Source organism: Sebastes fasciatus, chromosome 20, assembly GCF_043250625.1.
Source record: "Sebastes fasciatus isolate fSebFas1 chromosome 20, fSebFas1.pri, whole genome shotgun sequence".
Lineage (NCBI taxonomy): Eukaryota > Metazoa > Chordata > Actinopteri > Perciformes > Sebastidae > Sebastes > Sebastes fasciatus.
This window is the reverse complement of record NC_133814.1, coordinates 6,888,752-6,905,872: the sequence shown is the minus strand read 5'-3', so window position 1 is coordinate 6,905,872 and position 17,121 is coordinate 6,888,752. Positions and strand designations below refer to the sequence as shown.

General features: G+C 43.4%; 1 protein-coding gene across 4 annotated transcripts in view; it reads right to left on the bottom strand.

Moving 5' to 3' along the window:
- mrtfba (myocardin related transcription factor Ba) overlaps window positions 1-17,121 on the bottom strand; it is a 41,044-nt gene that overhangs the window by 7,737 nt on the left and 16,186 nt on the right. Inside the window, exons 4-17 of one of the 4 annotated variants that reach the window (XM_074620620.1) lie at window positions 13,511-13,585; window positions 11,810-11,875; window positions 11,569-11,624; window positions 11,377-11,452; window positions 9,806-9,967; window positions 9,365-9,582; window positions 9,112-9,255; window positions 7,365-7,612; window positions 6,673-6,844; window positions 3,824-4,858; window positions 3,557-3,679; window positions 2,154-2,300; window positions 1,410-1,544; window positions 1,188-1,248 (exon numbers count right to left, since the gene is read on the bottom strand). In XM_074620620.1, coding sequence (XP_074476721.1) covers window positions 1,188-1,248; window positions 1,410-1,544; window positions 2,154-2,300; window positions 3,557-3,679; window positions 3,824-4,858; window positions 6,673-6,844; window positions 7,365-7,612; window positions 9,112-9,255; window positions 9,365-9,582; window positions 9,806-9,967; window positions 11,377-11,452; window positions 11,569-11,624; window positions 11,810-11,875; window positions 13,511-13,585 — 2,718 coding nt within the window. The remainder of the gene's footprint in view (window positions 1-1,187; window positions 1,249-1,409; window positions 1,545-2,153; window positions 2,301-3,556; window positions 3,680-3,823; window positions 4,859-6,672; window positions 6,845-7,364; window positions 7,613-9,111; window positions 9,256-9,364; window positions 9,583-9,805; window positions 9,968-11,376; window positions 11,453-11,568; window positions 11,625-11,809; window positions 11,876-13,510; window positions 13,586-17,121) is intronic. The other 3 variants (XM_074620621.1, XM_074620622.1, XM_074620623.1) reach the window with 3 other exon arrangements.

Sequence of the window (17,121 nt, the reverse complement as noted above, 5' to 3'; positions counted from 1 at the left end):
TACAAAATGTGCAATTAGCTATGGACACTCATGCGATTAATCACGATTAAATATCGATTGACAGACCTAAAAATAATTTAATTTAAAATGACTGTAGCTCACACCAAGAAGAGGGTGCAAAAACATTAAAAGCACTTTCCCTAAAGATGGTGCGGGTCCGAGGAACGAAAAACATAATTTGTCCGCATGACTGAAGGTCGCAGCTACTGATATTAATGCAGCATGGTATATAGAACATTTTCAAAGAAGATGAATTTGCATGCATATATAAAATATCACCATAATGAATTGCTAATAAAAGCATCATTGTTTCTATAATAAAAACCTAACTTCACCCTGAGTTATTTTGTAAGCCAGTCAATATGATGTTTAACTTTTATAAATATATAAAATTTTATCTGCAAACCATGGATTGTCACGTTTTTTATTTAATCTTGTATTTTGTAAGAATAACATACTTGTTTATAACATCTAAAAGTAGTAATTTAAAATATAAGGCCATCTGAGGGTCTGGACCGGTTACGCATGTCGTTCGATAGGTTCATTTACAGTCAATATGTTCATTTAACATGAGCGAAAGGAAGCGCTCTGTCTAGACCAGACAGACGACGAAACAATCGTTGCAGATCGTGAGCTGGCCTGCTCCGCACTGGCTGTTCGGACGCTGCGGTGCCGGGCCTGCACAACATGAGATGTGAGTTCCTCCTTCCCTCTCACAAAACGTTACTCTGTAGCTCTCTCACAGTCCAACAGCTAACTAGCTAGCAAGCTCTACTGGCATATAAACAAGAGGGAGGAAGTGGTAAAGTAATAAAAGCCGCCTCTTTGATTGGCTGCCATGGCTGGGTTTGACATTGTCGAGCGACGCGATTCTGCGCCTGGCGCTAAAAAGTTAAAACCAAAAGAAAAGCACGGCAGGTGCGCTGTACCATAGTTTTGCTGGCGACGCATTTCTAGCGACACATCTGTGTGAGCCTGAGTCTACATATTGCTGGGGTTGAGGAGGAGCCTCTGTCATATTAGCCAAGACAACATAAATTTGTAAAAGGCTGATTTCAGTCCAATTCTGTTAACATAAGCTGTAATGTCACCAAAGTGATGACGATGCTGCCTACACCGCAGTTTCCTCAGCATTTCCCTGAGACTATAATGTTCTGGGTGTGTACTGACGGTGTGCACCTCCTTACCTCCACTCTCTATAAGGATGTCGAACAAGTCATCCATTTGCTGGCTGGTTGCCGTGGGAACCTGAAAAGACAGTCAACAAGGTTAAGACACTTCAGTCTGCACACCAAAAGCAAAAAACAGTTCCTCAAGGCTGGAAAAATAGTCTATTATTGTATTCTGAAGGATACAGTGGTGCCTAGTGGCGTGTGTGTGTTTTGGACTTTGGCTGGCGCGTTTCTTACCTGTGAAACATTGTTGACGTGCAGGTTGCGGCTTTGTTTGATGGCCTCCTCATAGCGGGGAGGCTCTCTTGTCTTGGGAGGCTGATTAACAAGGGAGTTGGGCTGAAGGATGAAGGTAGGCTGGGGAGAAGAAGGCTGGAAGAATAAGAGAGATGGAGAAAATACAGACAGAATTAATATCCGTCTCTATGAAGCCAACTCTAGAAGTTAAGTTGGGAAAATTGTTATAATGAAATAGTAAATGATCTCAAAAAGCATCAACTTGTGCTTTACTTGAGTATTTCCATTTTAAGTAAATCTATACTTCTACTCCACTACAGCTCAGAGGTAAATATTGTACTTTTTATTTGTCTGACAGTTTGTTACTTTTCAGATTACATTTTTTCATCCCCTTCCTGTCCAGGGAAAAACATGCATCTTCAATGTGTTGATTTTGAATCTGTGATATTGTTCCTTTAAGTGCTGGGAAAATTCTCCTACTTAAGTTAAATAAACTATTTAAAAACCCTCTTGGATCAGCTGGAAAATGCTATTCTGCAAAGTCTAATAGAATATGATGCATTGCTGTAGATTAAACTAGCTAACAGTATATGTATAAAGGAGTTATAGACATAGTTACATACAGTGTGGTACTAGTACTTTTACCTAAGTAAAGGATCTGAATACTTTTTCCACCACTGGTACGTAGAATAGACTGAATCAAACTAAACCCCCTCCCCTCCAGTGATAACTCAACACTGATACCTTATTGAGGGGTCCGTTGGAGATGTGGTTGGGTGAAGCCCGTGGAGAGACCCTGTTGTCTGGGGAGCTCCTCAGGAAACACTGGGGATTCATCTCAGGCCTAGTTTGGTTCTCCAAACCAGTAGCGTTATTGCACATAGTCAGAGTCTGTCAAGACACGAGACAGAGTCTAACATCAGTGTTGTTTTAGAGGAGGAACTGAAGATACAGCAAATGTGACGTGGGACACACGACTTCATAGCTCTCACATACTACATAGTTACTTTAGTTTGAAGAGTAGGGTTTCATTAATTATAAACAATTATCTTAATTATTTCTGTTAAAATGTGAAACAAGCTAAATCTGAAAGTAAATACACTTTTAGTAAGAGATATGATCATGACTAATACACAAGCTGTTCAACTAATCAACATAATACCTGACACTACAAACTAAAGAGCACTGGTTGTGGGAAAAGATAGCCTGTCTCACATCTTGCATCTCATACTGCTGAAACAATTAGAACATTTTTTCACAATCGATTAAGCTATTAAGTAATGCTCACACTTTCTGGTTACAGTTTCTCTAATGTGAGGATTTGCTAGGGCTGCTCGATTATTTAACATGACTACGCATTGACTTTGGAAACATCATGCATTCAGAAAGAACATTTTGAGAGCAAAATTAAGAGGCTAGATCTATGAAGAACTTCGTGCTCTAGTTAACAATTTAATCAAAAGCACATTGGTGGTTGTATAAATATGAATGGCGATGACGCGGCAAAAAAATTCACGCACCGATAAAGCATGGTAAACGAGACGGGGTCCGTGTTTCGAGACGGGTTGGGAGGGTTGCCGACACCGCCGCACTGAGGACAGTCCGCCTAAGTGGCGAGGTCTGAGCGATGGGTGCTGTAAAGCCGTCGCCACGGAACCTTTTTAAGCCGACCTAGGTGGTCATGGCACACGAGGGAATCCTCCCACACCGAGTGGCCGTCCATGACCCGTCGAGCGGGGTGAAAGCGCATCAACGAGTGAAACGGAATGCTGCACAATAATCATTTGGTCTCGATTGTCTTGTTCTCATAATCTTTGGACGCAAAACTTGTAATTGAAACTGAAATTTGATTAATTGCACATCTCTAGGATTTGCTGTGTTTCTCTATTTTACATCACGGTAAATCAACGAGCAATTCGAAGACGTCACCTTGGTCCCTGGGAAATTGTAATGATACTCTTGACTTTTCTGACATTGTACAGTTCAAACAATAAATCACTTAGTGAAAAAATAATAAGAACAATCATTAGTTGCAGGCCTGCTTACATCAGCTACAGCAGCACTTCTCCAGTAACCATCATAACAGGGCACATTACTGTCATAGGACAGTGACAGATAAGCATTGTTGTTTTAGTGGCGTGACTGACCTGTAGCAGTGTGTTGTGGTTGGTTAACTGCTGGCTAGGTGGCATCTCCATCTGAGTGGTTCGCAGCTGAGAAACTGAGGCCTGCACCAGGCCTGGATTTGAGCCCGTGGCCTGAAGAACAGGCTGAGATAAAGGGAAAAGGATGTAAGAACATAATTGTGAGTCTACAGATCCCGTTTTCTAATTTGTAAGCCCCTAAAGCAGGAAAACACACTAACAGTTCTCTAACTAACATACACCGTTGTCTCTACTTTATTGCAATCTTACCTGCAGGCTGACAGTGGTGCTTGGCAGCTGGATTGCAGTAGCGTTGTTAGGTAGCGAGACTGGGAGGAGGATCCTCCCACCCTGGCCAGTCGTGGTTAACAAGGTCTGAGGCTGACCCAGCACCTGGGACACCCCACCTGAGTGGCTGATGAAGAACTGCTGCAGGCTGGGGGCTGCGGGTTGAGACTGGGGCCGGGTCTGCAGTTTGGGACTTCTCTGTGACTGGGAGAGTAGCTGTGGGTTGTTGGTTATTTGGGACTGAGCTTGGGACTGGATCTGGGTGATCATCTGGGTTTGGGTCTGGAGCTGGAGCGGCTTGCCAGAAGAAACAGTCACATCCTCCAACTTGACCACTGTTGGGAGGGGGGAGAGAGCCTGGGAGCCCAGGATAGAGTTGGGGATTGTAGCGGTAGTGGATGAACAGTTTGACAGGACTGTACCCTCCATTTTTACTACATTTGAGTTCAGGACAGTAGGAACAGGGTTCATGGCGGGTACAGAAATGAGTTTGGGAGAACCAGAGGTAGAGTCAGTGGTGCAGCCACCCTGGCCTCTCTTCTCCACCTCCAGCTGCATCTTCAGCTCCTCCACCAACTTCTGCTCCTGCTCCAGCTTCTTCATCAACTCCACTATCTGCCGCTCCTTCTCATGGAGCCGCCTGTCCTTTTCCTCCGGGACTTGGAAAGACGTGAGACCTGCCCAGCCAGAACTCACCATTTGCATTTCGAAAAGAGCCTCAGACATGCCTACGTCCTGCTGGAAGGTGGAGCGATCAGCGGGAATGGGTGAGACCGGCGGTGTGGGGTTCGTGTTCTCTGGAGCCACCTGCTGGACTGGAAGGACTATAGCCGGGGTGGCGTCCATGGCCATGGAGGAGAAGGTGGTGGTGGTGGTGGCAGGGGCAGGGGCAGGAACGGTTGTAGGAGCAGAGGTGCAGTGGTTGTCTTGGAAAGGTTTCAGTCTTTCTATCAGATCAGTTTTTGTTCCTGACACGGGGAGGCCACGCAGCTTCAGCTCCAGTTTTAGCTCAGCCACCTAGACACATACAAATATTGTCACATCATTAATTTTGGACTAGTGCTAGAGGAGTGCAGCTGATTTTTAAAGGAATAGTTCAATACTTTGGCCTCTTTGTTGAGGGTGAGATGAGAAAATGTATACCACTCTTTTATACGTTTGTTAAATATGAAGCTACAGCCAGTTGCCGATTAACGTAGCACAAAGACTGGAAGCAGGGAAAAACATTTAGCTTGGTTCTGTCCAAAGGTTTTAAACAAATCTGCCATCCCGCACCTCTAAATTTAACCTTTTATTACAACTATTTCTTGTCTGGGGGGTCGTTTCTAGAAGGTAACCCCCAAGATAAGAAAACGTGCGAAAACACCTGCGAGAGTCGCTGTCCGACGACCTAACCTAACCGTAACCGTTCGAAAGTCAATGCCTAACCTTAACTATCTCACGAGAGTTTCGCAACTTGGGGGTTATCTTCTAGACACGACTTTGACTGGGCCAGTCACTTCCTGGAGTGCAATCATCAGTGGAGCAACCACAACCAACAAGACTCCAGGAAATCACTGATCTTAGCAAAGATAGTCCTGCACATAACCACAAATAAAACCACAGCTTTTACACTTTTTTTTTTTTTTTTTGCATGGATTAAAACAGCAAGATACTGTATATGTATGTTTAAAGGTCTTATTGATAACATTTTTATGGAGACAAATATTTAAAAAAAATAAAAATAAAATACATCTACGGAGCCTTTAGAAAAGTACAGAATAAAAGTATGGCTTTTCCTGAAAAAATTCTGATTGTGAAATAATCATTTTAAAAATGTTGGTGGATCCAAAATGAATGTTTTGTTTATCTCTGTGGAAGATATCTGACGTTTGGTTCCCATTTCTAACAAGGATTGTGAGCCAATAGTAAAACGACGTTGGTATCACGTGGGTATCTCTGGGTCGTCATTTAGGCTGCGGTCAAAAAATTACGTCCTAATGTCTTTTCCTAACCACTTTTCATTGACCTTGATGGAAAACGTCATGAGTTCAAGGAAAGATATGAAGGAGAATTCAGAAAGGATTTAGAAAAAGACAACCGTGGTGTTCAGAGAATCCGACTGCTCTTTCACTAGGCTCCATAATGATTATGCGACGGCGGCGGATGTTATTGACACCACTCTGCTGTGGTGAAACTACAATGTTCTGAAGATGGACTACAAAGGGCGCTGCTTCCCCCCGTGTGTTATTAAATAGCTCTTTCAGTTTGTGAAAGAGAGATACCGCCAGTCCTTCTGCTGCATAATAAAGGATTATCTGACCTAACATGGACAACCAAAAAATGGCTGAGATTGACGGTAAGTGCCTGGCAACGACTTGTTGTGAAGTGAATGCAATGAATCGGAGGAGGGAGAACGCAAGATCTAGTGGCTAAATGTTATCAATGGCACCTTTAATTAATGTGTTAATTAGTGAGCTTTAGAGGTGCTGCTAGGCAGATTTAGTTACCTTTGGACAGAACAAGGCTAGCCAATTCCCCTGCCTTTTGTATTTCTTAATCCAATGAAACTTTAAGAAAAAGAGATTTGAAGTTGTCCGTGCCCTCAGATTATCATTGCTTTATGAATCTTCCTAAATGACTAGACAAAAAAACCTTGTTAGAGATCTGATAGCCCCACATATGATCTGTGAAAACATTCCTGTATTGGCTGTGTAATATCTTGAGTGGGCCTAAAAAAGGGAAAATATCTCCCTTTAGGCTACAATTTGATGATTTCTGAGCTGCTGGGGCATGCTTGTTCCAAGTTATAAGGGTGAGGGGTTTGCTGGTACAAGTCGGTTTCAAAATACCTTCATCTCCTCCAGGTTGGCAGGCAGGACTCCTGGCTTGCGGTTCGAGAGCGAGTTGTTTGGACGAGCCGGAGCCGGAGTCACGGGGGGAGGTGGAGGAGCAGAGGGCAAAGACACCATGATGGAGGTTGGCAGGCTGCCGGCGCTGCCGCTCTGACCCTCGGCCACAGGCCTATGGCGAGGAAGAGACACAAAAACATGAGGTCATTGTCATTTCAGGAAATAATTTACACTACTTCTGTATCATCACATGAATAAGGAACAGAGGAAGAGGAGGTGTGAGAAAGAGGGAAGGAGGACAAAGGAGTATTATTGGAGAGATCATTGAAAGGCAGGAAAGAGAGAGGGGAAATCTGTTCCCAATATGAACAGACCATCCATCCTGCGCCCTGCGCCTCACTAACAAAGTCAGTCAACCAAACCACAGTGCAGTAGTTCAAAGGGAGCTCGGTCATGCTGCCACTGTGAGGACATTTATGAAAAACAGCAGCTGCTGAAACAACATCCTGTTAGTTATTAATATGATTACACACAGAGTTGTTTTTGGAAAACTAGCTAACGGCCCTCTGGGTCATTGAAAACAATATTTAACTTGCTTTCAGGCGTTTCCAGATAAAGAGTTATGGAGGCAAGCCAAGCCAGAAACAATACAATTATAATCTTTTTTTTTTTATTAGTTCTAATATACGTACTTCAGTGGTGCTGGTAATATAGTCTGGTAGTTGTAGTGCTGCTGTTGCTGGCTCAGGATCTGCAGCTGGAGGAATAGCTGCTGTTGCTGCAGCAGTCGGGCGTAAGAGGAGTCCATGGGTTCTTCACTGGCCTCCAGCTTCTGGTCTGGGGGAACATACTGGTGGTACTTGAGCTTTTTCACCCTGGACTTGGGCTCTTTGCCCTTCTTACTGCGGCTCTTCTCTGAGGGCGACCTCTGCTGGCTTTGCTGTTGTGTGAGGAAACAGGAAAATGTACCGTTTGTACCAGCAGCATTCAAACTAGGGATGACACGATACCAGAAATTTAGTAGTCAACATCAATACCAGTGAAATTCCACGATTCTCGATACCAATTCCATACCACGGTAAAAAACAAATGTAAAACTAGAATGGCACTCGGAGCGCGCAGACCTCCTTAAAAATATTCCTGAATCCAGACGATGATCAGGATCGCCACCAAAATCTAATGGATTGTTCATTGTGCTACACCCCTACCCTCCAAAACATGTCATTCAAATCCATTGCAAACTTTTGGAGTAATCCTGCTAACAGACAAACCAACAAACAAACAAACAAACCAACGCCGGTGAAAACATAACTTCCTTCCTAGGCCTTCGGCCTTGGTGGAGGTAACAATAAATCCCATGTACTACAACATGCAGTGCTCTCCTTTATTACCGTTTGCGTACTGTTTTTTGCTAGGAAGTTACACAGGTCATAATTCCCTCTCTATTATTTATTTTATATTGCTGTGAAAACATCTCCTTCTATCAACTGGATTTATTCAAGTTTCTTGCAAAAACAATATTTTACAAGATTACATTTGAACACATCATGATAACGTTAGAATTTACCTTTGCCCAATACTAATTTTTACTGAATAGAGCACATCATAATGTAAATCAGTGGTTCTCAACCTTTTTGAGTCGTGACCCCCTCAGAATAATCAGGTTGGTGTTCTCGATCCCCCAATTTTGTTTAGCTTTTTTAGTTTGAACAGCTAGCACCTAGGTGTTGTCCACTGTGCTCCATTTTTGATGCGTTCCATGACTTTTTTCTCTCCCCCTGACCTCAGAAACTCATGTGCACACACTCAATAAAATCTATTCTGAGGCAAATTATATCACTGGTACAGGCGATGTAATGTAAAAAACATTCCCCAGTATCAAATTGTTTTTATTTTTAATGTTTTTTTTTTTCTTTTTCTCCACAACCATCTGGTGACCCCCAGAAATGATCTCGCGACCTTCTTGGGGAGAAGAAGGTCCCGACCCCCAAGTTGAGAACCACGGACAAAAATCACTGGCATCTCTGAACTAGGTAGGACAAGAGCTAGTTAACGTTAGCTGTTAGCTCCGTGCAGAATTGTGCTGCTTACCGGCTAACAGCTAAAGTTAACTAGCTCTCGTCCTGCCGATTTCAACATGGATTTGTTGTTCACACAGTGTAGCATTATCGGGGAGAAAAATTGGGTGCATCCCATGGACTTGTCGATAGTGAGTTTACTGTGTCCCAAACACATTTTCTATCGTCCCCGGGGTTTGACGGGACGCCATTAGTCTCGAGCCCTTACGGTACCTGCGGTACTGTAGAAAAACGAGTACCGTCACATTTTCAGAATTTTGGCATCAACTTGATACCGAACTATTGGTTCTCGTGACATCCCGTATTCAAACATTACAGTAAGAGGTTATATTATAATTAGAGGTGAAAAAATGCTTCTTACCTTCACCAGCGTTGGGCCCGGTTTTGAAGGAGCAACTGTGGTGACTGGCTGTACAGGAGTGACAGCTGGGCGGCTAGCAGGCTGCTCAATGGTTGATATCATTTTCATAAAGTCTGTTGTTGCTTGTGTGGCAACTGGGAAGGGCTGAAGAATCATAACAAAAAAGACACTAAAGTCCAATATCAATGTTATGAAGCTACAAAAACCTGGGCAATCATACACAAACACCAGTACTACTAGTCCTGTATCTGACCTGCAGCACGGTGGTGGGTATTGGTAGAGCTGGTGACGGAGCTGGTGCCGGTGCCGGTGCCGGTGCTGGTGTTGGTGCTGGAGGGGGCGTCTCTGGCACTTTGCTCTCCGGGGCGGGAGAGGGGACAGAACTCTGAGACTCCTGGCTGGCCGGCTGATCTGGGGACGGGGCATCACTGCTGTCTTCATCCAACACTTTGGGATAGTTCACCTGACCTACTAAGAGACAACAACAAAGTCCGGCACATAACCACTCAGTGTTTTTTGTATCTCTTAGCCAGTAATAAACAACTTTTATCATCAATTCTCTCAGATTATCTGCATGGCTGATCAAACAACGACCTCTTCTGACAGTGTCCATTAGGGCAGGTATTCTCTAAAAGCACTGGCTGTCTAATATATATAGATTAGCCTATTTATCATCACTGTCCCCGTCTCTCACCGATGATGGCCTGTTTAACGCTGGAATCCACGGGCAGGATGTTTTTCTCCACCAGCTCCAGGGGGCCGGGTCTCTGGGCGATCATCTCGTTCAGGTTGTCGGCCAGCCGAGCCCTCTTCAGTCTCATCTGGGTGGCCTGTAGTGAGGGTTCTGCACCAGTCTCTGAGGAACAGACAAACATGTCACACATTATACGGTCAAATTGCAGATTTCTTGTTATTTGTTTTATAGCCCTGTGTCTGGTGCCATTTTAAATTCTATTATGTTTAACATCTTCCACTCTTTGAGGGCGCCGGCAACCTTGGCTGACTTTACTTTTTTCAGAGGTTGTAGCAGGCTCAGTTAGTTAGAGCCAGAGTGAAGATAGGGGTATCATATGAAGCTAGAAAACCTAAGGAATCCACTGGTATGTCACGAGGAACGCTACAAAGTTATGCCAAATTTCGGTGAGGAAAAACTGCCAAGGCCATTTTCAAAGGGGTCTCTTGACCTCTGACCTCAAGATATGTGAATGAAAATGGGTTCTATGGGTACCCACGAGTCTCCCCTTTACAGACATGCCCACTTTATGATAATCACATGCAGTTTTTTTAATACAGTATAAATGTGTTATTTGCGCCTATTTTAGAAATGGTGTGTTTGAATATTTCTGCATACTGGGGTCCCTAAACAGTGTTGGAATTATATAAATTGGGTATCACTGTAAAGCTGAGACTCTTGTGGATCCAATGAGCCCAACTGTATTCATGTGTAATGATGTTAGTCCCCATAGTAGCCATTTCATTGAATTGAGACCAATTTTTTAATCTTGACCTCCCTGTATAAAATGACCTGTGGTGACCTCTAGGATAATCACAGCCTCATGAAACTTTACAGCCACAAACTAGAGACCTAGAGCATTCAGAGGATGGATGACTTTACTAGGTAGATTGACAATAAGGGAGTTTGTGAGCAGTTTCCAGAACAGAAGTGCTTGCCATCTAATCACTGAAAAATGCAATTCTTGCAGAAATCTCCAAATGTCAAAAGTTTTTGATACCAAATCACAGCATGGCTTTTTCTATGGTGTTCATCAAGGTCTTGGCGTCTTAATGTGGTATTTTGGAGGGATAATTGATCATTTTTATCAATTCTCACGTGGTAAAAAATGGTTAAATTTAGCACCAAATCTGTGTAGCAAATGGTATCAACCCAAAAATTTGCTGCAACAACTTATGATACATAATAGAGCATGGGAATGACCCTCACATACTTCCATCATAATGTTCTAAGCCCTTATACACTTCAATTTATTTTACTTATTTTATTTTTTTATTTATATTTATGACTATAACAACTTGACACACAGTGCTGAAACATCTCAAATTAATATTCATGTTCCCAGCTTTCAGATGATGTACACCACTTCTATGTGACATCTACTGTTGACCTGTGTGACCCCCTCCAAAAAAAGACAAAAGTGGGTTTATGAAAAAGAGGAGTGGAGTGGAAAAGGTTAAAAAAAAAAAAGTCTACGAGGAACACCAGATAATACAAAGTGTTCGTAGTGAGAACTAGAGAACCACCAGTACCTTGCAGGATGTGCATCCTGACCAGCTCTGCTCTCTCTGGACGACTGCGGATCTTGTGCTTGAGGAAATTCTCAGTCTAAAGAGAAAGAAGGCCAGTCAGCAAATCATCTAAATGTTCATGCCCTGTTCCCTTCTGCAGCATTGAGCTACACAACAGTCTTAGCACTTTATTTCCTGAACTGGGTGCCTTACCCTGGCTCTCTCCAAGCTGCGAATCTGCCCATGGAAAGCTGCCGGGCTCTTCAGAGCTGCAACACACAACATTGTCATCAAGCACAATTTAAAAAAAAAAATTATCCAGATTAAAAAAAGAAAAGAACAAACATGTTTATTATCTCAGCTATCAGGGTCCCAGTTTGTTATCATACACCCGCCCACACCACACTAGCTTTTCGGTGAGTGACAGACAACTGGCAGCGCTGCTGACACTCACGTGGCATGATGCCCTGGTCCACCAGCTGCTCCCGGGTTCGCCTTTGCTGAAGCCTCAACTGCAGGACTGAAAACAAAAATGGAAAGAAATGTTATTATAGAAAAACAGAGGCATTTGATTGTAATATTAAGTAGAAAACATGAAAATGAGGGAAAGCAGTCAGAAGAAAAAAAAAACGTGGTAGAATATAAAAATAAAAATACGGAAGGAAAAAAAGCTGAGAAGTTAACCACATACCAAGCTCTCCCCACCCATGCATCACTCACATCCTGCTCTAGTCATTAGGCTGACAATATATGATAACGTCATTCTATAGGGGACGCCTTGCACTCAGGACGTAAGTTATCCTACCAGTCGACCACATTTTGATAAACATTGGTTTCACACATAAGTGCATGGTAGTGTGTTGGAACTATACCAACTATTCCTGTGCTGGCATTAAAAGCCTGCAGAGGAGACTTTAGCGCCAAAAAAAATCAGTCCTATCTTGTGTTTTTTTTTTTGTGACTTCACTCCTGAGAGCTATCTAGTGCAACTTCAGTCCTCAGTAGCGGTTTAAAAGTTGTTTCGCACCAAGCACGGATTTTCATCCGAAAGGTTTGCACGGGAAATTTATAAAAACTGATTTTGTGGGTTCTTGTGAATCCTTGCACATCCCTGAAGAACATTCGTGTGGGGGGGGGGGGAATATTCGGACAGACCTCGATTTCAGCCGATTTACGCCTGCTGAAATATGTGTTTGACCAATGAAATCTTTTGTTCCAACTGATCGCCGTCGTTCTACATAATAATTAGCCATGTGCTTCTGTTTGTTGCACGAAGAGTGTGTATTTTCGGGGTCTTGGAACTATGGGTGCTTGTTTTCAAGGTAAAGGACTGTCAGACAAATGGGCTTTTTTCAGTCCAATGGGACATTTTTCGGACTAATGGTGTTTCGAAATAACAATGGGCTGTCCCCTTCTCAACACCCAATAATATATGACAAACACTACGACGTCAACAACCAAATAAAGGACAATACATGGCTTGAGATCGCCCAGCATCTGGGATATGATGAAGAGGGTAATGTGGCTGATATGCATTTGCTGATGTTAATTTGCTAATATGTTGGTCTAGTCGGGACTAGCCAAAACAGCTAGCGTTAGCATCACATTTTGGTCCAATTAGTTTATGTCCTGTTTAGTTAACCCCGGGGGTTAGCCCCTTAGACATTCTCTGTCTGGAGTGGACAGGGCAGTATTTGCATAGTTTGCATGTGCGTAGTTGTCAACCCGTAAAATACAGATGCAGATTTTTCGCATTCCCGCACAACATTTTCGCATTCCACTGGTGAGAAAAAGGCTTTTCGGATGGCATGGCATTTTGTTCTGTTTCCCCATAAACTTCTTTTACCAGGGTATGACATTTCACACGCTGTTATTATGTGCTCACAAGCCTGAAGCTTTAACGTTTGGACAGCTGCTACCCCAAAAACAAAAACAAGACAGAAGCAAAGATAGATATCCACCACCAAAATACTAGATATGATTTATTATCATTTAGTCCATCTCTTTATTTCCATCTGTTGAAAAATGTGAGTATTGAAGTGATTATCAAGCTGTTTTAGTAACCCAACAACAACTCCAGGACAAGCTGGCACCAGCATTAGCCTACTTGAGTTGAGGAATTAGCATAGAAACAACAAATAAGAGGAGTGCTCACCTGCTCTGAACCTAGTGCAGTCACTGGGGGTCTCTACCTCCATACAGGCCATTGTCTGAGACTGAGAGTCCTGGCCTATAGAGCAGTCCAAAATACAACTGAGTGATTAAGCCATTTGATTCCAAGGTGACAGCTGTTGTATTAAAGCCAAAAGTATGTAGCTTATAGTCATATCCTCTCTCATGATCAGCTGAACGATACAAATCCACGGCATTGTGACGCTTCTAAGAATTAGAGGAGCAACATTAGGCCCGTCCTCTATTCCTCTGTCCCTCCCTGACTCTTTTTTACTGCAGGGCCACAACCCCCTCCTACCCCTCTACGCTCACTTCCCTCTCTCACTCGGACATTTTCTGGCTGTAGGCGATTCCAACTCAGGCTGATGTGATGTCTACACGGTTTCCTTGAAACTACTGAGGAACAGTCAAGAGTCTGAGTCAGCTCTGACTAAGGACAAAAGGACAATAACAACTGCATCCTCAAGCTGAAAAAGAAGAGCTTGTGGCAACAACACAAGTGTTATACAGCTTTAATTGTATTTTGTTAGCGGGCCTACAACATAAGGATGTGTCACATTAAGAAGGAGGAGATTTGCACAAAATAAACACTGTTCATAGGCGTTTTCAGACTGGAGGGATTTTTTCACAGTTCTAAGAACCCCCATTTGTATTGTGTCCGCACAGCAACAACTAGGAACGATCTTAGGTCTAAGAACGCCGTTTTGAGGGACTTTTTTAGCTCCTATTTTAGAGTAGGTACTGTCCCAGCGCAAGAGGAACCGGGAGTGACTGGAGTGACGGGAGTGACGGAAGTGACGGAAGTGAAGGAAGTGAAGGAAGTGACGCAAGTGTACGGTGATTGGTCGAACACGTGAGCCAATGCAGCACCGGCAACGACCATTTTAAAAACCCTGTTAGCCTTGTAAACAACAGACAACACAAAACACAGACAACAGACATCGAACAAATGGGCCGACAGCAGGTCCAGAAGTTAACTCGTTCATGAGCACACAACAACTGAGAAAAAGAACGAGAGAGAGCTGCTGCTCAGCGAGCTAACCCTGTAGCACAAAGGCCAACCCAGTAAAGTTAGAGGCTAACGCAGTAGCACAAAGCATACCCAATGAGCCAAAGAACAATAGCCGCAAAAGGTACTTTTGTGACGGCTATTTTGCTTGAGTTTATATACAAACTAGCCGCTTGCCGATCTTCCAGATCTTCCAGGCGTCGGCCAGCTAACGTCACTTAAGCATTCCTATTGGCAGTGTGAATGCAAACAGAAAAACGCCCTTGAAGGTATGTAGTTCTCGGGGGAGCTCCCCAGTGGGCAGTTCCTCTCAGGGAGTCCCCACAACTGTTTTGTCCGAAATCGCCTAATGAGTACGAACACTTCTCCATTCACAGGAAGGAACAGGAAACAGCTGGCCTCACCAACGTAACTCCACGCCACTTCTCTCTCATGTCTTTGGTGGTAAACATAAACTGAGGGCAACTCTTTCTCCCAAAGTTAAGATCACTGATTGCATCACCTATGCAAAACTATTATACATCATCAATATGTCATAACCTTTTGCATACTCTGATGGAGCACTGTCGCTTTAATTCCAACTAGAGCTGTGGTGAAACATGTTTGTTTAAGGTGATATATATAGACTTCCAGTCAGTGGCATTGTCCTCAATTCCTCCGGGAAATGCTGCTCAGCCTGACAAACACATGTTGACCTCTGACCTCAGCATGCCGAGGCGAGAGGTGGATGATATGACTGAGCTGTTATGCACACAGAGACAGGCACGCACACAGAAAGCAGGTCAATGGAAGAAACACTATACACAATAAAAATGTGCCTGTTTCACCTGCAGTTAAAACGTGAGCTTTTAATATCTAAAAAAGAACCAGATGGTTCTGTTCAATATGAGGCTGGAGCTAGCAGCCGGCTAGCTTATCCCAGTTTTCATAGTTTAGCATAAAGACTGGAAACAGAAGGAAACAGCTAGCATTGCTCTGTCAAAAGGTAACAAAATCGGCCTATCGGCACCTCTTAAGCTCACTAATCAACATGTTATATCTCATTTATTTAATCAGTACAAAAACCGAAGTGTAAAAACATCACCGTGAGGTTACCAGGCATTGCAGGCAACCAGGAAGTCACTGCGTCAGCCGAGAAATAGTCCTGCACATATAACCCCGTTTAATCCATAACTTGCCATTTTTACACTGTTTTTGTAAGAATTAAACAAACAACATAAGAATGTTAATTAATGAGCTTTAAAAGGGACTGCATCGCTCAAAACAGTGAGGCGCACACGTCACCAGACGGAGGTCTTTCCATGAATCAATGCTGATCCTAGTGTTAACTTTTCCTGCTTCAGACTCCCGACCGCGGTGGGAGATAGATATAACTTTGCGGTTTTGGTGCTTCCGTGTAGTTTGTGTTGGAGTCTTGTCTGAACAGCGTAGCCACACGCGAGCGCGCATATGCGAGGACGTATGGGACACCGACCCGAGTGATTTATACGTGTAAGAAGTTACAAACAGTCCCTTTAAAAAGGTGCTGGTAGGTGGATTTAGTTACCTTTAGAGACAGCCAGGTGTGGGGTTTCCAGTCTTTATGCTAAGCTAAGCTAACTCTACATATGAGTGTGATGTCAATCTTCTCATCTAACTCTCAGCGAGAAAGTGAATGAGTGCATATTCCCAAAATATTGCACGATTCCTTTAAAGCGACCTGTTAAAAGTACAAACTAAGAAACCAAAATTGACACTGCTGTCACAGTCATTTATCTCTATGTTCACAAAATAAACACTAATGCCACCAACCAGAGACCTCACAGGAGGTCAGCCTGTGATGTGTGCATAATGAAGACTGACACGTTTCGGAGTTGCAAAAGAACTTGCGAACACTGTTTGAGTGTTGATACTGGATACCCAGCTGGTTGCACCTGCCCATGACTCTGGCCTATTTTTGAACATCTGACTAAAGACTGAATTCCAAAAATAATTCAAATACAGCATTACAGATGCGATGGACTGAAAGCAGCTACTCAACAAACGATCTCTTTAAAGAGTCAGACTCTGGGGTTAATTACAGACAACATTCACTATTTATAAACTTCTCTGCAGATGTAAGTTTACCTCCTACTTTTGGAAGTAGAAGATCCTATTTTAGCTTAAAAAATGTTCTAGCTGTGCACTTCTTCAGGCTTTTGCTGTTATCAATAACCTTATTGATTTCACCTCTTACTGGCCAGACTCTCATTCCCTGTCACAACAAACTCCCAGCCCTGATTCTCTGCTGACAGAGCGATCCTCCCGTCTCTCTCCAGACTCTCTGAGTTACATCCTCCTGCCCCACACAACAACAAAGTGGCCTTAGACACTCAGACCTGTCATGATGGTAGACAGATTAACACCTGCATGTTAAAACCAATGTGAGAGAGGGGGGGTACTCTGCGGTTGGCAGAGTGCTGGGGGTGGCTCAGTGGGCGGAAAGTATGAGGTGTGTGTTCTCACTGGAAGGGGAAATGACAAAAGCCGAGCTGATGAGTGGGTGCTACTGGTGTTGACATTCCACAAAAATGTTCCACTGCCGAGACATTTTTATGGCGCTCTCC